The sequence below is a fragment of the Chlamydotis macqueenii genome, chromosome 2 (genome assembly GCF_036417535.1).
Source record: "Chlamydotis macqueenii isolate bChlMac1 chromosome 2, bChlMac1.mat, whole genome shotgun sequence".
In the NCBI taxonomy this organism is placed as follows: domain Eukaryota; kingdom Metazoa; phylum Chordata; class Aves; order Otidiformes; family Otididae; genus Chlamydotis; species Chlamydotis macqueenii.
Genome location: NC_141557.1, coordinates 147,189,746 through 147,212,820, shown reverse-complemented (window position 1 = coordinate 147,212,820; position 23,075 = coordinate 147,189,746). Strand labels below are relative to the sequence as shown.

Here is a 23,075-nt window from a genome sequence, read left to right as displayed (position 1 = left end):
AATAGAAAACACTGAAAATATAAATGTGTTATTCTGGATACCTTGACATACATAAACTCAATAACAAATACTATATCAATAATATATTTACATATCAAGTTAGCAACAACACTTCTGAACATCACGCTACTGCTTGTACACTGTTAACCTGTATGGCCCGTGCCAACCTCATGAAGTTCAGCCAGGCCAAGTGCAAAGTCCTTGACATGGATCGGGGCAATCTCAAGCACAAATACAGGCTGGGCGGAGAATGGGTTTAAAGCATCCCTGAGGAGAAGGACTTGGGAGTGCTGGTGGGCAAGAGGCTGGACATGAGCTGATAATGTGCACTTGCAGCCCAGAAGGCCAACTGCATCCTGGGCTGCATCAAAAGGAGCGTGGCCAGCAGGTCGAGGGAGGTGATTCTTCTGCTCTGCTCTTGTGAGATTCCACCTGGAGTACTGCATCCAGCTTTGGAGTCCTTAGCGCAGGAGAGACATGGACCTGTTGGAGAGTGTCCAGAGGAGGGCCATGAAGATGATCAGAGGGCTGGAGCACGTGTCCTGTGAGGACAGGCTGAGAGAGTTGGGGCTGCTCAATCTGGAGAAGAGAAGGCTTGTGGGAGACCCCTAGTACCTAAAGGGGGCTTATAAGAAAAATGGGGATAAACACTTCAGCAGGGCTTGTTGTGATAAGATGAGGGGTAATGGTTTTAAATAGAGGGAATTAGATTCAGACTGGACATAAGGGAAAAAAAAAAAATTACAATGAGGGTGGTGAAACACTGGAGCAGGTTGCCCAGAGAAGAGGTGGATGCCCCATCCCTGGAAATATTCAAGGCCAGGTTGGTCGAGGCACTGAGCACCCTGATCTAGTTGGGGATGTCCCTGCTTCTTGCAGGGTTGTTGGACTAGATGACCTTTGAAGGTCCCTTCTGACCCAAATTATGCTATGATTTTAGTTCATCCTTTTTAATATGACATCTTGAAAGTCAATAGAATTTGGCCAGATTATTACTTTACACAAACATCAATCACTTCTTGTATATCTACAAGGTTCAGCTCAGTGGCTTATCAACCTAGATCTAGAACTAGAAGCAGTACAACTGCATCAATGGGAATCCATGCTCAAGGTGATTATTCTTGCTTCTATATGCATGAGTATGTCTGTATATTTTTTCACTTTGAAACACAGGACTGTGTTAGCTCCAGCCAGTTATGTGGCACAAAGGGGAAGGACTGTGTTGCAAGCCTCTTTCATTCAGTATCTGCTATTCACATTGTGTATTTTTTAGTGGTTCAGAATGTACAAGCAGAGGTATGATGTTCAGAACTGAGTTTTAATGAGGTGCTTGGTGTTAACTTGAATATCTCAGTGATATTGCTCTTGACTGTCTAGATATGCCAGTTAGCTACGGAATCTACACAGAAATGAAGAGATCATTGGTTCTCAGTAAAGAACAGAAGACATAATTTCAGACTTTTTAAAGAACTAGTCTCTGGGGTCAGTAATAAAGGTTTTGGATGAGAAAAGCAACTCCTGTAATTTCTTAAGATTCAATTTCATAGACACAGAGTTTAGTGCCAGAAAGAACTAGTGGATAATCTAGTATCTCCTCCTGTAAATGACAGACTTCTGTATTTCATTTGATTTTCTGTGCTAATTTTTAAAAATAGCCATCTTCTACAGTCTTCACTTAAAAATGTTAAGTGATAAAATACCCAACTATCTTTTCTTTTTATAATTTGTTCTAATAGTTGCTCACCATTGTTTGCAAAAATAGCGGAAAAATACACTTTGAATGTGTTTGTCATTGACTTCAGCTGCTGGCTTTTTCCTGTGTTTTCCAGGTTAGAGAAAGAGGTGTTCAGTGGTTTTTACATTCCTTTTCTTTTAAATTTGATACATTAAGAAAAGTTAGTACATCCATTTTTGAATGAGACCTTTTTTTTAAGATATAAAACATTCTTTTTAGTTTCTCAGTAATCTCTTATGTTAAAAAAAAAAAAAAGTCAACAAAATAAGGCTGGATGCAATACTCCAGGAGTTACTGCATGCTTTTGCCATAACCAGTACTAATCTTGTATCTTTATTTCCACATACTTCTTTCTTGGTTAAGTGTCTAAGATTTGCTTTAGCATTTTATGCTGCAGCATTTAGCTGTATTAAAGGAAGAAGAAAAGTGCTTAGCTAAAAAAGTCACTTAGGCCATGCAGTATGATGGCCATACTCTTTTTATTACCTTACTGTCGGTTCATGAGTGTGGTAGGATGACTTTGGCTGGATACCAGGTGTGCACCAAAGCCACTCTATCACTCTCCCTCCTCAGCTGAAGAGGGGGGAGAAAATGTAATGAAAGGCTTGTCAGTCGAGATAAGGACAGGGAAAGATCATCCACCAGTTACTGTCATGGGCGAAACAGACTTGTCTCAAGAAGATTAGTTTAATTTATTGCCAGTTAAATAAGAGTAGGATAATGAGAAATAAAACCAAATCCTAAAATACCTTCACCCCATCTCTGCCTTCTTTTTGGGCTCAACTTTACTCCTGATTTTCTCTGCATCCTCCCTCAGAGAGTTGCAGGGGGATGGGGAACGGGGGTTGCAGTCAGTTCATCACACGTCTCTGCTGCTTCTTCCTCCTCACACTATTCCCCTGCCACAGTGTGGGTTCCTTCCCATGGGAGACAGTTCTCCATGAACTTCTCCAATGTGAGTCCTCCCCATGGCCTGCAGTTCTTCACCAGCTGCTCCAGCATGAGCCCCCATGGGGTCACAAATCCTGTCAGCAGACCTGCTCCAGAGTGGGTTTCTCTCTCTATGAGGTCACATATCCTGCCAGGAGTCTGCTCCAGCATGGGCTCTCCACAGAGTTGCAGCCTTCGTCAGACATACACTTGCCCTGGAATGGGGTCCTCCATGGGCTGCAGGTGGATCTCTGCTCCACCATTAACTGCTATGGTCTGCAGGGGGACAGCCTGCTTCACCATGGTCTGCACCACAGGCTGCAGGATAATCTCTGCTCCAGCACTTGGAGCACATCTTCCCACTCCTTCGTCACTGACCTTGGTGTCTGCAGAGTTGTTTCTCTCACATATTCTTACACCTCTCCTCTGACTGCTGTTGCGCAGCAGTTTTTTCCCCTTCTTAAATATGTTATCACAAAGGTGCTCCCACCATTGCTGATGGGCTTAGGCTTGGCCAGCAGTAAGTCTGTCTTGGAGCCAGCTGGTATTGGCTCTGTCTGACACAGGGGAATCTTCTAGAGGGGTTGTGGTCAGTCCATAACAGTTCCTCTCTGCCTTTCCTTCCTCCTCAGACTTTTGCCCTGCTCCAAAGTGGGTTCTTCCCACAGGCTACAGGCCTTCTGTAACTGCTTTATTTTGGGTCCTGTCCATAGGCTGTAGGGTAAACATGCTTCATTGTGGGTCCTCCATGGGTCACAGTTCTTCTTAGGAGAGCCTATTTTGGAATGGTCTTCTCCATGGGCTGCAGGAGAATAGCTGGAGCACCTCCTTTCCCTCCTGCTACTGTGACCTTGATATTAAAAGGATTGTTTCTCCCTTTTTTTTCCCCCCTCATTCCTCAAAAAAAAAAAAAAAAAAAAGAAAAAAAACCAAACAAACTTGTACAGTGTTTTGCCCTGTCTTAAATATGTTTTTGCAGAGGTGACACTGACTTAGAGGCTCAGCTGTACCTTGTGGCGCATTCATTGTGGAGGTGATTCAAACTGTGTCTGGCACAGGACAGTCCCTGATCTCTTCTTACAGAGGCTGCTCCTGAAGTCCTCTGTGTCAAAAAAAAAAAAAATTTTCTAAGTTTTTTTTCCTTAGGAGTTGCCAGTCTATTAAACAAGGAAAAAACACCTCCTCCCTCCAAATCAAACACAGTTTTGATTACATTTATCAATCTCGCCTGGTCATACAAACACAAACAGAGGATGTGTTCTTAAATTTTAGCTTTGGAGGTTTTTTACTGTGAGCCGTCAAACTAGGAGTTAGAATCTAAAATCTTCTTGTCAAGTGTCAAAATAATTTATTTCAAAATGAGGCATTTTGCATGAGTGCTGATACTACTTGTCCAATCCTCTTCTCTCTTTTTAGCTCTTAATAGGGCTAAATGTGAGCTGTCCTATCCCTTATTACTTACATTTAATTGGTCCTTGGTTTTAAAGACTGTTAGTTATATGTCAATGGAATAACCATGGTGGCGGTGTATGATATCCATATCTTAATTTTATCATAATGTCTTAAAAATCCTCCATACATAAGATACAAGAAAGATTTCCCTAATTGCAGTTGGAGAACATTTGAATATGAATGTTACAAATAGAGTAAAAGAGAAGTATGATCAAGTACACAGAACAACAGCAAATTCATAATGTTGTTTAAATTAGATAATTTATAATAGAAAAAAATAGTGCAATTTCAATTATTAGAGCAGTTTAATTGGGAGATTTGATCTCTTATTTGTGTCTGGGAGTAGCAGGAGCAAGGAAGGGACAACTGGGAGCCAAGGGTGATCCCACACAGACTATACGCTGACTGATGATGTGCAGTCCTGCAGGGGTGGAACACAGGGGTCAGAGCTGAGGACTTAGGACTTAACAGAGTCAATTGACAGACCCCAATGTAGTAAGTGATGAATCAGGTCCAGGGTCCCTCCAAGAACCCAGTCAAAAGGAGATGGCCAAGGACAGAGCTGGGGTTGACTTATGCTGAGGTGGCATGAGGTTCCTGCACCCAAGGGCGGAGGGTCATCAGGGTCCCCAGGTAGGGCTAGTCAGGGCTACGAAAATACCCTTAGGGTCCTTGTAGTTTTCAGTTTTATCTTAGATTTTTGTGGTGGAGAACATCATATAATCTCTCTATGCTTTGGATTTTTTTTTTTTTTTCAATGAAGTAAAGGATGATACAGTTCTTGATATTTGTCAAGCACTCTGAGATCAATGTTCTATAAAATGATCTAGTAAGAAATTTATTAGCTTACGGACATATTTCAAAAGAGGGGAAGGTCACTACAGATAAATGTAAGCAATTTTAAAAGGTGAAGATCTTATGGGATAAATTCAGTGGAACTAGAAGCAGACCAGATGTTTGAGATATAGAAGAAAGCTGTTGCACAAAATGTAACTGAGCAAAATATTAATTCACAAAAAAATAAGGTGGAAGCTAACTGAGGTGAATGGTTCTGTGAGAAATCTGCATGGATTCTTTGACAGTAATTATATTAAAATTATGCAATAAGAGTAGCCTTTTCTGACAGATTTCAGTATCTACCTTGATACATTTTCAGAGGCAGAAAATAGGAAATAGGAAGGAGTGAACTCTCAGGAAAAGATCACCTGTAATTTGAGTCAAGCAGCTTAATTTTTATCCTCTTACTTTGTATAGATGAGTTTTTCTTTCAAGGCATTTCAAGACTCGCACTGTCTTAACTGTAAAAAAGATGAAGTAACATAACTGACACAGGCCTAGCATGACAGCATTTTTAATTTTTATTCTAATATTAAGGAACAGCTCTTTTAAGATACATTTGCATTTTGATTTCATATCTAACTATGAGTAACTAGAGTGGCAGATTCTCAGGAAAACTTTCAGATTCTAAAAGTACTTCTTCTAATAAGACCCATGGGGTCTCTAATTCTACTGAAGAGTGGGAGTAGTTTGACTTATATTTTAAACTTTATCTCCAGTCAGAGTTGCATGCCAATTTCCCTTTATGCTATACAGAAAATATAATTAGAGTCTTTTATCAGTTTGAATATTGCATACTTGTATGTGCTTTTCATTTTTAACTACTGTAGTTACATGAAATACTAAGGGTTAGATGGAGAAGTTAAATGAGAATTGGCTGCAGGGAGAAGTACGATTTCCTTCCTTTTTCTTATGCCTCCAAGTTTCTTTAGTGTGAATCTGGCAACACTGATATTGACTAGTAGCCCAGTAAGTATGACTTTTCCCTTATTACTGGGAAGTGGCCACAGGCTTTGTATGGATCTGACAGCAGGATTGTCTTAGAACTCTTGTGAGGTGTCTTGACCTGAGCTGATTTTAGCTTGTTTGAGCTCCGTCAGTTGCCTACTGGTCGAGTGACTATGTAACTGTCATGTATAGTAAAGGTCTGGCAACCCTAGGCAGTTGCTGTCTAACACACATTGGCCCCCTATGTTAATTGGGGCTGGTGAAGACTGGTAACCAATGAGGAAAAAGCAGGCTATGTTAAGAAGACATCAAATAGCCCAAAGATGATTGGAGGCTGAGGAAGGGGAGTTTTATCATTAACATCCTTCAGGGATGACCTCAGGATAGTGGTGGCTCACAATAAACATTTTCTCCTTTTGTTTGGGAAGGAATGAAGTGCTTATCTCAGGACACAGAGGGACACTGAAAGGGTGAGCATAACACCAGAGGAAAGGTATAGATATTAGGAAGATTACTTTAGTTAAAGAAATTACTAGTATTATTAATGAGACTTTTTGATATTTAGCCTATTATTAATACTGTTAAAGTATTAATTGGATTAACAGTAAATTTTGGCTCCATATTTGGGGTGGTCTGTCCCAACAAGAGTTTGTGTATACAATTTATCGAATATCAGGTGCCATGTTTTTTCATTTGGTTCATTTATTATCACTTAAGAGGAAGACTCAAGAACAAGCTTGTAAGTATAATAATTCACTATATAGAATTAAGAAAAAAAAAACAAAATGGAGAAAATAACCAATTATGAAATAGTAAGATGTTGGCCATGTTTTAAGAGAAGTAAACTATGTAAACCTTTCATTGATAATGGTCCCAGTTATTCAGTTTGACTGTTATCCAGAGAAGTAATTGGTCAGATGTAAGTTGCATTTAATTCAATTTTATTTAGAGTAGCTGTAAAAATAGAGGAAAGAAATGTGCAGAATTCCAGGGAAAGCACTCAGATAATCACATCCATCTTTACACCTGTCTGGGGTCCTCAGCTGTCCAGCCACGGTCCTCAGAGATTTGAGGTTCTTGAAAGAGACAGTGTCCCACAGGTTTGCTTTAGCAGGTACAGGAAAAACAGATTATGTGGCAGCTCTTGGTGTCCACCTTATTATAGCTTCTGGGCCATCAGGATGAGTCTCTTTGAGGGAGGGCCTTACCTGCACAACTTGCTCAAGCTGGGCTTGTATCTTCTCAGTGGTGCATTCAAACTCATCTGCCTCTGCTCCTTGCCGAGTGCCCTGATCATGGTTTGGTCTCCTCGGTTACACCAAGGAGCTATGCAACTTGCCACAGCTTGTGTGACAGAAAAACCCGTACGTTAACCATCATGTGCAAGCCAGGTGAAGTTAATGTGTGTTTATATTGATTCTATGATCTGCTTAGGAAAATTGAGTTGTAAGCATGATGTCATTTTGTATATATTTGCATCACATTTGTGAATAATGACTCTTTCCGGGTCCCTGACATCTATATGAAAATCAACAACATGATACTAGTCCTTCAGGCAACCAGGACAGCAACACTATCCATCAGTGTTATTTGTATTACTTGTGTCACAAACAACACGCTTGTTTGTGCATACCATAGACTTGTATCATAGACTAACATTTCAGAGTATGTGTTGGGATGTCTCCTTTTACCTTTCATCATTACCTTAATTATTCTACCAAGTCAACAGATTAATTGGAAAATCTTTGAAAGACGAACATCTGGCTTTATACAACATGGTCTACTTCTGACATTAAAAAGTAGTTCTTAATCTTGGCACTTTTCAACCTTTCATATCCACAGTACTGCAAACTTTCATTAATCATCAGTCAGACCTTTATTCAGCCCTTAATGATCACACAGTGGTTTCTCATAGACTTGCTTTATATAATAGTAACTTTACTTCAAAATTGAACTTTTTCCAACATTGCAAAGGCATGATAGGACTTTCATATATTTCAACACTGACATTTTTAAAACAAAGACTTTTTTTTTTTGTCTTCCAGACATCATAATGAACTTGACAAAGAGAGTCATAGGGTGAATTATTTTTATCCCTCTAACTGAATAACTCTAAAATTAATTAATAGATTGTTAAAGTACTTTCCAGAACAAGTTATTTTTTTTCAAGGTGACATAATGTAGAACTTTTTTTCCCCGTGTTCACAAACATTGACTTATTTAATTTTTCATTTATTTGTTTTATAAATCAGAAATAAGTTATTACAATGGAGTTTCTACCTAAAATCTTAGTTTAGTTCTAAATAACTCATTAGGTTAAATTTCTAAGAGTGGTAATTTATTGTTCTAAAAATAAAACATAGCTTTTTGTCAGTCATTTGGCTGCAGTTCTGAGATACAGAAACAACATAGGCTATATCTAGCTTCAAATGTGTCAATGTCCTGATTCTCAGTTAAATACAGTGCTTAGTCCTACTAAAGACAGTTTTACAGGAACTGACCTTAGGAACTAAGGAGAAGAGGAGGCTCCGGGGAGACCTTATAGCGGTCTTCCAGTACCGCAAGGGGGCCTACAGGAAAGATGGGGAGAGGCTGTTTAGTAGGGCCTGTTGTGATAGGATGAGGGGTAATGGTTTTAAAATAGAGGGAGGTAAATTTAGATTAGATATTAGGAAAATTTTTTTTACACTGAGGGTGGTGGAACACTGGAACAGGTTTCCCAGAGAGGTGGTGGAAGCCCCATCCCTGGAAACGTTCAAGGCCAGGTTGGATGAGGCTCTGAGCAACCTGATCTAGTTGGGGATGTCCCTGCTTCTTGCAGGGGTGTTGGACTAGATGACCTTTGAAGGTCCCTTCCAACCCTAACCATTCTATGATTCTAACTAGACCTTTCACTGACTTCTGCCTTTGTAACTGCTTAAAACTTGAGTGATATATTACCCTGAAACTGCTAGTAGAGTGTTATATTTTAGACACTTTTCTTGTGGACACTTCCCCTTTACTTTTCTTCTGCATATTTAACTTAGAGAAAGAGCTGACTTTAGGGACAGAAGTCTTTTTCTTCTTTCCTTCTTCAAGACTGAATTAGTACTGTTTACTTTCTTCTCTGAAAGATGTGTTCTGTCATTCTTTATGACTGGACGTTGAACTATGACAATGCAGAAGATTAACTCAATTAACTTCCTCTTTTGTTCTCTTTTTTTTTTATATGCTTGCTATATCTCCAACCTGATCTTTCTGTGTTGTTTCTTGTTTTCATCATTTGAAGACTCAACTGGGAAACTTCACATATTTTGATACTGTAATTACATTTCAAATTAGTGTATTTTCTCAAGCCCGGCTGTTATCTCACTAGATGGTCAATTCCTGAATAATCCAGGGAATTAACGACTCAGGTGTACTGGATGCACATACAAGAACAGCCTTCATAGCAGCCTACAACTTGAGTTTCACACATACAATTCAGTGAGAAACTCCACTTCCTTGAAAGTTCTATAGCTTCTGTCACAAAGATGTAGCAATTTTTTTTTTCTGTAATACAGGTATATCAATATTATATATGTGAATGCTGCATAACTGTAAGTTGCAATTAAAATTCTAGGAAATATATAGTTCTGAAAAATTTCATGTAACTTGAATATTTATATTGGAAATACTTTCCCAAAAGAGGAATTTACAGATAATTATTTGTCTTGTTGACTTATCTTGTTATCCAAATATAACTGAAAATATCTATTAGCATGTAACATTTATTCTATGTCTTCAATAACATTCAAATCTTGAGTTCTCAGTTTAGACAGCAATAGATTTTGTATGAGATACAAGAGGATTTTTTTTTGACTCTTTGACAATATATGTCACCATGTCCTTGCTCTGAAATGATATAATATAATTTGGTAGAGCATTTCCAGGAGAAAGAAAAGTGAGGGAAAAAAAGGCCAGTACCGAAGCTCTCATGCAATAGACATCCATATTTATAACGACTGCCATTAAGACCCATTAATTTCATCACCAGAATTGGAAACATATAGAATATTGATAGCCCTAGTCATATAAAAAACTTACTTGTTTAGTGCTTGACCAAAACATTAATGGTTAGGTTACTGTCTGAACCGCAATGTAAACGTCTTACTAATGGGGTTGATGGAACAAGAGGGATATGTTAACTTAATAATTAAATCCTTCAGGATCTTTCAAATCAAGCAATATTCCAAATATTCAGTTAGTTTCAACTTTGCTTCTTTAGTGTGAATCTGGTTCTTTCAAGCAGATCTGGATTTTTTAAATCTGAGACCTGAGTTTTAGTTTTGTATCCACAAAGTAATGTCCTTACATCTGCAATGTGGGGTAGATCTTTTTACAAAAGGTGTTCATTATGAAGCTTGTTGCAAGAGTTGTTTTCTGGGATCAAGACAATCATGAAGAATAAGTGAAAGGATGCTACAAATCTTTGCTAATGAGTATATGTTGTATACACGTATAGGAAACACAATAAGCTGTAAGTTGTTGATACTTCACATTTGTGTTTAATACACCTGCTCCCTAATTTAACCAAAAGTAAACCAAACTAGAAAAGTTACTTGTCAGGTACTGTTCTATTGGGTAGATTTTTCTTCTCCTTTCAAGATGGAAGGAGGCTAGTGTCTTTTGTAGTGTTTGTATTATGCTATGTAAGTATTAAGATCCACTAGTATTTATGTACACATGGATAATGCACAACAGACCTTATCAAAATATGTGATACTTTGCCCTTTTTTTTAATCAAGGCTTTTTATATAACACTTTTTTTTTCAATAATACCAATGAGAAAAATTCCACACACCCGCAGCTAGCACCAAAACAAGCGCTTAAGGTTTTGTACTGCATATATATGAGTAATGAGATCTGTGTATGCACCGTCATGCTAAGACGTAAATCTATGTTAGCCTAAGGCTTTTTAAGTATTAGAATGGGTTTCAGCAGTGCTTATAGATGAAGTATCGACCTCAAACTCCTTTTTTTTGATCAGTTCCATTTTTATTAATCTCCTGGCTTGTGAGGAAATGTGGGAACTATATGCTTCATTAAAGAGTTTTGGGTGAAAGTCTTTACTGTATATTTTTTCCAACAAAAATACTTTTTCTATTTGGAATATTTCTGGGTGTGTTTAATGTCTAAATTAAGGCTTGTATTAGTGAGGCTTACATGCTTGTTTCTTGATAGTTGTCTTTCTTCAAAATTAAAATGCACATGTTCTGCAAATAAATCAGTTTCACTAAAAGAATACCTGATTTTCTGTCAGTGATTTCTGCTCCAAACAAATACATAATATACAAAGCTTAAGTTCTGCTACCGTTCAATACAAATTTGAACATAACAAAATAGAATTGGGCTCTTAAATAGAGTGAGGGCTGCCTATTTGACTCTTTTTTTATCTCCTTCCCCTTAAATGCATATTTTGTAGTGTCTGTATTCTTCCTTGAAGTTTTTACACATTTGCTCACTGATCTGATTTTGAGCTTTTACTGGACTTTTGCAATCTGGACACTTTTTGTCTCTCTTCATATGTGTATCATGTCTGAGTTACTTCTTTTGTTTGTGTATCACACACTGTATTTTATCTGACTAATCCAGAATAACCTTCTGAGCTACTTCTTAACAAGATGACAATGACAATCATTGCAGATAAGCAATTTCTGAAAAAGGAAACAGCAGTGTGAATGAAGTAGTTAAGACCATAATTTCTGTAAGAATAAGGAATAGTCTATCTGTGAAATTTGTACAAAATCGAGCATTTTTGTCCTATAACTTGTGTCTTCTACTAATCCTCACTGATTTGTTACCTGACTTTAAAGAAAAATAGAGTTCAATCTGTTTTTATTTCTGTTTGTAAGAACCATAGTTTTAGAAGACTTTTAGTAATTAAAACTGGTTTGGTACATCAACAGGACAGGGACTTTTAAAGTACTTGTCAATATTATAGCTAGCTGGCGGTGTGCATATGAGATGTTAAAGTGTATAGTATATGATATGTCACTAAGTCTCTGGAGAAAGTGAATGATGTGCACTGTGCTATTAAAAAATCTGAACAAATCAACCCTGAATTCCACTTTGCACCATAAGGTTGGAATTATATGTTAGATTTTTGAGAGAGAATAAAATACTAATTGACTTCACTGGATCAGAGTTAGCCTAAAGCAGAGTGATTTTTGAAAATTACCTCCTAAATAGTGCAGAAAAGAAGAGGATGGAGGCATGATGTTGTAATAAATTGCAAGAAGAATAAAATTTTTATTCTTAAAAATGTTAATGCCTTATTCCTTCTGTAAACTGTGATTTACCCACAGTCTCAAACCAAATAAGACACAAAGATGGGAACTTCACTGATGCATCTATGTGCATAGCCTTACACTTTTACTCACCCCTTGATTAGCAACAAAGGTGCATTATTTCAGTAAGCACTTTTTTTTCAAAATATATTTTGCATTAGATAACAGACTATGTAATGTAAATGTTGTTGACTACTCATAGTGGTGAGATACTTTAAACCTCTGATTCACAACCAATGATCTGAAGATTCTCCATGAGCATTTCTAAGACTTTATTAAAGACAGCTGCAGAAGGGAAGCCCACTCTCTGTTGCCTTAAATTTGCTGTGCAGGATTCTGTGCAGCTTCAGGGAGAGTGACACCTTTTGAACTATAAAAAAAAATAATGAGAGAACTGCATTTCCATTATGGTAGATATTGTGTTTTTCTTTGAATTTTAGGAAAATATTGTAGACGATGCAGTGTAGCTATGCTTGGAATTGTAGCTGGCACAGAAGTAGGTTGGACTGTTAATGCATTACCGTAATGGTGAACTGCTTTATAATTTGCTGAGAAGACAAATTGACATGAGAGAAGGGGCACTTATATGAGCAGAATAAGCAATAATTTTTTGCTGGTTGCCATTATAGATTCTGTCAGCTTGCAAATCTACTTTCTGGGAAAAATCTCATAGAAAACATCAACTATGAAGATCAGATTTTAGAAACTGCAAATATAGTTAGATGATATCAGAACATGCTTAGAATAATCTGAAGTATAACCCATAGGTGTCAAGGATAGATGTGCAAAATAATAATTGATTTGATAGGTAGACTTAACTAGATATAAGCTATTTTAAAGATAAAACTATTCTTATACCATGGACATGTTTAAATGGCTAGAGTGAAATTTTCTTGTGCTTTGAACAATAAACTTGCAGTTTATTTTTCACGTTTTTGTCGTTATTGAAGAGAAACGTTCTTATAGGCAGAATACATACTAGTCAAAATAGGCGCTAGGAAGTGTGTTTTACAGCCTTATTTTCTTTTCAATTGTTCAGTAAGACCTCTTCCAGTAATAGCTTTTTTCTCAAATATATAAGCAGTGAAAGGTTATTCCCTGTGTATTGCTTAACAATTAGTTACAGGGTGAGACTGTAAAGAAAAGGGCAATTTTGTCTTGCATCATTAGGTAATAGTATTACACAGAGAAATAGCTGCACCAAAAAGAACAGCTAATTAAACCTCTCCCTTCCAAAAAACAAGCGTCAAACTAAGGTATCCTACTTACAGTTGTAACAAGATATTTGTAACAACTTAAGTCACTTTATGGCTGTTAGAAAGTGTTTTTCATGCTGAAATTCACAGTGACAATGCAGAAAGCTTTCATGTTTTCCAATCAAAAGGTGTAAGTTTCTGCCTCTTATGCTGAATACATGCTATAGTGTAGTTCTGACTTTAATCAGTACAGAGCAATGTGCAAATGCAATTTACTAGCTAGCTATAACAATGTACCATAAAGTAAAGCTAACCAGAAAAAGAAATTCTGGTTTAGGGTCTCTTTTTTTTCCCACGAAATTCTGGATACCTATGTTGCATGTAACTTTATGAAATTTCCAGTGATGTGAAAAAACATTTTGGTACTGACTGGGTGTCAAATCAGAAAACGAGAGCTAAAAGGCCCACCGAGCCCAACAGCTAGATAACCAGGCAGTTAGGGGGCCCATTGCTAGCCTGGCAGCCATGCAGCAAAGTAGCACCAGGTTAACCAGCTGGCAAAACAGCTAAGTCACTGACTGGCCAATAAGCGATCCAAGCAGGCTGCTTCTTTGGATTTAATTAAAGGTTTAACCAGAATGAATATGTTTCCACAAATCTTACTGACTGTCACAATTTTATATCACTAGTACTAATTTGGTGTTAGAATTATTTGATAATAAAATGATGAATAAATGAGAACAATTCATTGATATAAAAATGAAACTTTCCCCTATTAACACAAACCAAGAAGGATGTTGTTCTTGAACAAATGATTAGCATTCATCTTCAGAACTGGAATCTCTCTCTGCCAGAGGCTTTGTGTACCACTAAAATCATGGGGGAACTTAGGTGTCAAAAAAGCATAAACAATCCTGGAAGAAAGTTGGAGAGCTGAGATTTCCTTTTCATGTCTTCCACCTTCACTTTAACCTTTGCAGGCTAGAACACTTCATTTTCCTTCTAGCTTGATGAATACTTTGATCCTTCTGCAGAATAGCACATCAGTAATATAAATGGTAAAAAGTGTTCACAAATGCATACACATATTTATATTGAGACTGCTTCTCTCTATACTGTCATGTTGTGTAAAGGATGAATTTAAATTACGTTTTTGAATTCCTACCCCTTCGTCTGAAACAAGGGTTAAACTGATATAAGTTTCCTGGATAAGTGCTGTAACTTCTTGATTGGCAATATATATTTTTAAAAAAGAAAACAAGAGACACTATAAAATAGTGTTTCTGATTATGTTTTGCATACTTTGTATTAGAGATAGCATTACTGGCTTGAGGCTGTCAGAGGACTATACAGAATACGTAGAATTTACATACCAACTAGTATGAAACTGTTGTTCCTTGGAGTGGTGTATTTACAGCCTCATGCAGAAATGACTGCCAATTCTGTGGGACAGAGGTGAGGGGGACATACCAAAAGAAGAGGTACTAATACAGGAACTAATACTAACACTAACTAATATTAATACAAGAACGCCTTTATCCATTCACCACATCCCTTTGCAAATTCATAGCCCTTTTCTTTTTTTGATTTTTTTTTTTTAACATCACTATCCAAATTCCTTTGATCTAGGATTTTGAGTAAATTTCTTAAGCTGAAAAAAAGCTAGATTTTATATGTTCTCCAACAGAAATTAATAAGATCAGCTAGTATGTTTCCATAGTATAAAAACATTCTAAAGCAAGTATTTGATGGCACTTTAATAGCTTATGGTGTCAGTCAAGCATTTTGTCATTTATAGTAGTGCCTGAGGGAAAGAGGGTGATAACACAGTTTCAGAAATTTGGAAAGTAGTCTAAAATATATCCTATTTTCAGATGGTGTGGTTGGGAAAAGAATAACCTCTACACTGTTATTCATGCAAATAAAAAAAATTCTTTTGTCTTCCTCACAAAATAATACCTACACAAGCTTATTAGTGTTTTACTTAAGCAGGTTTTTTTTTTTTTCACCTGAAAAAAAAAAACTTCTAAATTACTTGCTTTATTATGAATACAGTTGACTCTAAATGAGCCTTGATCATTGTCTTTGACAAGACTAAACCAACAGAAAATCTGGAAGTGATTAATGATAGAGCTAGGCACATTCCTTAGGGCTGACCCCCAAAAGAGATTTGGTTTACCCTGAGAATGGAAGCAATTTATTTTTTAGTGTTATGAAGGTCACTTGCCCATCCACCTTTGGCACAATTTTGAGGTAAGGCTATAATAATGTGGGGAAATCAGAACTGCTTCCTGATCTAGAAAACATATGCACGCTAATGAAATAATGAGAAAAATGAGTGTTGAGTACAAGAAGAACAGGAAAAATCTGCCTTCATAGCCTTTTGGTAGGCAAGAGAGTCCCTGACATTTAGCATTAATTAATATTTTCCATGTTGATTTTTTATGATTTACGCTTCCGTCTCATCTGTAATCTAAAGGATAGGCAGAAAAAGCTACTCTATTTGCTGTGGTGTTTTGAGAACGATTGTTGAGCACAACAGAAATACTACTCTAAGACTGATACTTCAATCAGACCTGCATAAGGGTTAAAAAGTCTGAATAAGATGTCATGAGTTTTGTCTCTGGGGGAATGAATTAATTTGTTTTAAAATGAGTGCATCGACATCTTTCAGTGCCTGCAAATGCACTTGTACTACTCACCCACAGAACAATTTTGAAGAGATAAAACCGTAGACCATGGACTTCTGGTCATTGTAAATGGAGGATCATAACTCAAGGTTAAAAATACAGTCTCCAAGTCAAACCAAAATCTCTGGCTAAATTTTTAATTGAAAGTTTTGAAATCCATAGAATAGATAACAAGAATTTTCTTGGTTGTGGTTTTCAAAGCTATCACACGTCTTATTCAATGTATTGTTTTTAATAAAACAGACTACTAAGAGAAAGAATGAATGAAAGTGCTAATGTTAGTTCTATACAAGAGAAGATTGTTCCATATAAATTTGTTGATTTAAACTTATTGATACTTGTCAGGTTTTTTAATTGGCTCTTGGCCACCTTTCCCCAACCCTACCTCACCAGCCTTCAAATGCATGTGTTACAGACGTTGGGGGAGATTTGTACAGAAGATTACTTCAGGGTTTACCTGAAGCCATAAAATGAAACAGAAATCTTTCCCTTTGAGGGAGCTAAGAACATATTTAGTGAGTAAGGGGCTATTGCACTTTAAAAATAAGTATGCTTTAAATTAAAATAATGTGATCCCATGTTAGAGGAGGGACTGCTATCAAATGAAACACGCCATTTCCCTGGATTGGTTGTCATAAGCAGAAATTAAATCTAGGCTTCTGCATCTGAAAAAAAAACATTAATTTTCACAGCCTGAGCTGACCATCTCAAAGCTTATTAGCTCCAAGTCAGGACTGAGCTCAAATTTAGCTCTAGACACTGTATGAGGACAAAGAAGCAAAGAACAAAAATTTAGTCTTCAGAGACTTGCCATTACCTTCTTGAACTTACTATTAATTTCATTACTCTTTTAGCTAGTTGTGCTCTTGCATACTTCTATGACAATAAGATTCCAAGCCTTGAAACAAATATTAAGCCACATAATAACTCTTGGGAAGTGTTTTGAACTTTAGATAGGCAAATGCTCTTATGGACAAGGGTATATACTGACAGTGATGCAAAGAACAGAAGTTTAGAGGACACCACTGTTCTGTCTAGTGATAGGTTTGCTCTATAACTGGTGATAGTCCAAACACTTAATGTAATCAGTTTATTTTCAGAAATACTGCTTAAAGAAACTGAGATGCCTGATGAGAGTATGTTGACAGAACTTGAAGTGGAATACAGTCAATTTTTTTTTTTTTAGATGGTGAAGTATTTTATTTTTATTTAATTTCCTTAGTTCTATGACTTGTATTTGTTAAAATTATCATATTAATCTAACTTTACCACAAATATTTTCATAGGACAGCTGAAAAAATACCACTTGATACTAAAAAAAAAAAAGTGAGGTACTATTTCAGCACAGAGCACTGTATAAAATTCTTCTGACTTTCTATTTGATAAGGAATGTCAAATTGTCAAATTTGTTTCTACTTGCAACAGGAAAAACATGCCTTTTTAAAGAAAACTCAAAGCAAAAGTTTCTAATTGAATAAAAGGGGGTAGGGGAGGACTGTGCATTGCTAAAGACTATATGCAGCCATTTACCAGGCAATGCTGATTTGGTTTTAGTTATAAAAGCCAGAGTTCTGAACTTGCAGGTTTTTTTTCTCACAATTTTATTTTAGCTTCTGCTCTGCTAGGTGATAGAAGTTGCTTTCCCTCTCTGTGCATGAGTTTCCCTCTCTGTAAAATGGAGATAAGATATTGATAATGACATTATTGCATTTTGCAAAGCCAGTTCAAATGTTAGATGAAAAGTCCTTTGTAAAAGCAAAGAATTTCTAAAGCAGAATCCTCTCATTCTCTCACTTGTGGATGGCATGGATAGTTTTGTGATCTGTTTCATTACAGTTCTCTTCTCTTCTCTTCTCTCACAATAGAAGAGGAATTCACAATGTCTGAACATAAAATGGTATGGTTGGCTAGTATTTTATTCTAACTACAGGAAGAGCTCTGTTTAGAAATAAATGGAAGGACATAGATAAGTGTGTTGACATCCTGAAGATGTGACTTACATTTCTGGTTCTGGTTTTGGTGAGAAATATATCTTGAATTATTGGCTTGATGTAAGGATTGTTTATCTAAAGCTTATTTACCTTCTTCTGAACTATAATATCTCTCTATATAATATCTCATCTAATTAAAAAATCAAACCTCTATTTCATACCTTCCTAATAAGCAAGTCAAGATGAAAAACTACAGTAATAGAATAACGTCTCGAAGTTAAAAAACAGACAGAAAACCAAGAAAGAACTCAGATAATTTTGTATACTGCCTTTAGTGACTTGGAGTTAATTTTCTTCATAGAAGCTCATATGGTGCTGTGGTTTTGATTTGTGGCTAAACCAGAGTTGATTACATACCAGTGTTTTGGGTATTGCTGAGCAATGCTTGCACAGCATCAAGGCTTTCATCTTCCCTCTATTCTGTCCCCACAGTGAGTAGGCCAGGCTAGACAAGATGCTGGGAAGGGACAAAACCTAAACAGCTCACTCAAATTGGCTAAAATGATATTCCATAACATATAACTTCACATTCAGCAATAAAAAATAAGGAGAGGGGCTGGGGGGCAGGTAGCCATTGCTTGGAGGTTGGTTTGATTGATCTACTTATGGGATGTGGTAAATTATTGCTTTTGTATCACTTGGGTTTTTGATGCTTTTTTCTCTCCTCTTCACTTGGAAGACTGCCTTTTGAAGAGTCTTTGTTTTGACCCAGGAGTTTTCTTGGTTTTGCTTTTCCTATTCTCTCCCCTATCCTTCTGTCGCGGGCAGGGAGGGAAGTGAGTGAGTGAGCAGCTGTGTTGTGCTTAGCTGCTAGGTGGTGTTAATCCACCACAACTCCCTGCTCTTGTACTTTTGATAACTGATTTTCAGATTCACTAAAGTGATGGAGTATTTCTTATTTCTTTGTACCCTGAATTTAGAAAAATACACTTACTCTTGAAAAATAGGTGTCTGTTTTATAGTTTTATGCATAACCTGAGCTCTCTTGTTCCATATCTTGAACATGAAAGTCACAGGGTACAATTCTTTTCCTGGTGCCCAGAGCAGTCTTCTTCCTAATCTGATGACTAACCCAGACAGATGCAAACTCTTTCTAGTCTGAGTGTCATGTACTTGCATCATAATAGTGCTGTGCCTGACCAATGTCATGACTATGTGGTTTCTAGATTAGTGCTGATTTGTATCCCACCACTTGGTCACGCAGAGTGGACAATTTGTCTGTTCATACATGTCATAACATAATATTCACTGATAAATAAGAAGTCCCACAGAAGGCATGTCAATGACTGTGTGTTTGAAAAAAAGTTTTCCGTACAAGACCTTGTTATCAAAGCTTTTTGAATATTTACTGATCTTCAGCCCTAATAATTTTTTAACCTTTTAATAATAATTTTTATTTGTTTGTTTTAATTCAGGCTGTCTGGAATGAATGTACCTCCTCCTGTTATCAGCAACAAAAACTGGCTCAGATTACATTTTGTAACAGACAGCAATCATCGATACCGTGGATTTAGTGCTCACTACCAAGGTACATTTAAAACAATACATTTTTTGTTGTGGTTGTTTTTGTTAAGAAAAAAAATAAGTACCTGAGTTGTAGAAGAAATGGGAAGAAAGATTTTTAAAAGTCCTCATCAAGGTGTAGTTTGTATTTGCATAAATGATACATTCATCTGTGCAAACTGTCAAATTGCAATATGTTAGAGTACGGCAGTGTGTTATCTAGTGTGTCTAAATATATTTATAAAAAATTTACAGCAGATATCTACTTCATTTTACCTTGGGCAAGTACTTAGCTTTTAAAATGGTCCTAATATTCTGAAACATATTGTGTAACAGATACAGAAATAATGTTTTTATCATTAAAATATGCATTTGCATCTATGGTTGTGTAAGTCATGTTTGTAAAACAGTGAGTAAGTTTCTATTTACTAATCTAGCATTTAATCACTGTTGCCTCTTACTACCTATGTCTGAATGCATTGTGCTATTAAGAGTTCAATTAACCTGTAAGATTCTTATCCACTGTTTTTATGAACAAGCATTATTTTGAGTAAGAGTGAAAGCATCTGAAGTATTAACTTGGGAATATCACCATTTGAAACAAGGTCACTATAAAGATGAAGTGCTAATGAAAACTGAGCTTTATTAGTGTATGGCAATACTGTCTGCTTTTTCACAAGTATTACTGTAAATAATATTTTTCAATATCTACAGTGTATCAATGGATCTTCAGGGAACAGTAACCATTTTAATGCTTTTGTGCTTTTCCATATTTCCGATGAAAAATAAATCCTGGCATTCCGAAAGAAATTTAGTTCAGAAATTTCTTTTACAGTTTTCTGTAGGAAATTTAGCATAGGAAGAGATTAGCTATGTAAATGATTGCAGAATCTGATAAAATTAATGAACTAATGTAAAAATTGCAACTTACAAAAGACTAGGACTTTTTTTTTTTGTATAATTGATCTTTTACAATAGTAAACTTTTTAGAATTCTGTGTGATTGCCTCAGATAACATATTCTCTAAAAGAACAGAGCAAATTTGATTACTATTTCAGCAAATATTGTAAATCTCTATTTAGACTTCTTGAGTTCATAGATGTTCTGGAATGTGTATTATGAGTGAATTTAGGTAAAAGGAGCCTGTAGCTGTAGCTCCAGGGCTGCTGTAACTGTTTACAAAAAGCACTGACTCATTTTTTGCACAGTAACCTTCATACCAAATATGATAAACCACACTCTTCCATGGGAAATTGCTAGCTTACAGGACGGTGAAAAGATATAAAGTAGGAACTTTCTTTATTAGATTCTATTCCACAGTTGAGAAATCACGTGACAGCTGTTTGGGTGGTCTCTGTGAAGTAATTTGGATTGTTGAGATGTTCGGTTTTGAACTACAGAGAAAAGGAGAACAAACTATGTCTCAGATGACACACATAATTGCATTCCTACCAAAAGTATGAGGTAATAGGTAATGAAAGAGAATACACTTTTGTTTAGTTTTAAAATGTGTTTTCTGCAAGTCATATGAAACGTGAGTTGGTAGGTGTGTGATATTTGAATATACTGTGTATCTTCTATTTGTTTTTAGTACCGCAGTCTATAGTGATTACATTATGGATTTTTTTAACTGTTATTTTAGTTTACTCATTTAATTTTTAATGGCATATGGTTGAATGTATGGTAAAGTGTACTCTGTACTGTTTGTGAAATGCTGCAGTAGTCCATCATGATTAAAATGAAGAAAATATCTTTTACAACTCTTTGAAAAAAAATATGTAAGCAGTAAATAATTTCATCATGAAAATACATTAAATGTGTATACTCAAGCAGATATGATCATTAAAAATTAACCTTAAGTGTAGACAATGCAAAAATGCTTTGTCAGGTAATAGCAAAGAGTGGTTTCTAGGTCGGTGGTAGGCTAAAGGAGAGAGCGTGAGGAAATCAAATAATCATATTAAAAATCTTTCATACCTTTAGGAAACAAATAAAAATGTATACCAGAAAATATTTTAGTTTGTTAAGAACTGAAACCTTTGGTTTTCTCAGTTAGAAACAACTTTAAGCCTTTTTGTAAAGCCTACTTTCAAACAGTAATTTTATCGGTGCATTTACATGAATTGTCACAAAAGCTGCCAGATAACTGATAAAAATAAAAGGTATTCCAAAGAGCCATATAGAACAGATACATGGGCCTTTTTCTCTTTTCAGTTTATTTCTGCATCACTTTTGAGAGGGTGTCTGTTAATCCTCTCAATAGCTTGTATTATCACTTTACACTAATGTAAAAACTTGCTCTTTCCACTGCTTAGTTAACATAGATATTATTGTAACTTTTTTCTGACTTTCTTCCTTGAAACTTAATCTTTTGTACATAGTACCACTATAACCAGAATTAGTAATTTCTTATCACTTCATCTACTTTAACTTGCTTTATGCTATTGTTGCATCTTTCAAAGGAGCCAGACTCCAAATTTTGAGCTTCAGAACACTGCATAATTCTTACTCCATCACTACTTGACACTTCAGGACTCTTTTCACTTAATCACTCCTTTGGTTTGCTGGTTTTGTTTGCACAGCTGCACATTTTGAACTAGGATAGTTGAATGGTAGTTTGACCCTGAGTATCAGTGAAGCATCCCCACAGTCACTTGCTCACTTCACCCCCACAGTGGAACAGGGCAGAAAACAGGAAGAACAACAGTGAGAAAATTCATGGGTTGAAAGGAAGACAGGGAAAATCACTCATCAACTACAGTCCTTGGTAAAACAGTCTTAATTTCAAACATTTAATTACTGATGTGAGTGTTAGGAAGCAAAGACAATTATTTAAACAATTAGGGAAAACACCTTTTCTCTCTACTTTTGCAGGCTTAACTTCATTCCAGTCACCTCTCTTTCTCTTTCTCTACAACACCACAGATTACATTTTGTCTCTTTGGTGATGTGAGGGGCAGTGCAGGAGGTTCAGGTCAAGGTGTAGGAGTTTCTTTCTGCTACTTTTTTTTCTCACTCTTTTCTTCTGCCAGTCCTACCTTCTTACTCATTTCCTCTGCTCTGATGTGGATTGACCGTGGACTTAACTCTCTTAGGGGAAGAACTTGCTCAAGTGTGGTTTATCCACAGGCTGCAAACTCTTTGAGGGTGTTGCTGTCTCTGGAATGGCCTGCTCCTGCTCTGGCCTTGTTCCTTTCTCTCAGTGTTTACTGCCTTTTCTTAGGCACATTTTCATAGAGATGCCACAAATTCTGCTGATGGACTCAGTTGAGTCCTGTGGTGGGTTCATTGTGGAGTCAGCTGGAACCAGCTGTGATCAGTATGGGGCAGCCCCTGACCTTCTCTCACAGAGGTCGCATGTGCAGCCCCCTTGCTACCAGACCCTGCCATTTATACGAATTATAATCTGAAAAAATACCTGTTGGTTGTTTTATTCAAACCAAGGAAAATGAACATGTTTTATTGCCACTTTTTAAGCAGGTTAT

General features: G+C 36.5%; 1 protein-coding gene across 4 annotated transcripts in view; it reads left to right on the top strand.

Moving 5' to 3' along the window:
* CSMD3 (CUB and Sushi multiple domains 3) overlaps positions 1-23,075 on the top strand; it is a 743,929-nt gene that overhangs the window by 217,211 nt on the left and 503,643 nt on the right. For all 4 annotated transcript variants that reach the window (XM_086741185.1, XM_086741184.1, XM_086741183.1 and 1 more), the window contains one exon: positions 19,503-19,615. In XM_086741185.1, the coding sequence (XP_086597311.1) occupies positions 19,503-19,615 (113 nt within the window). The remainder of the gene's footprint in view (positions 1-19,502; positions 19,616-23,075) is intronic.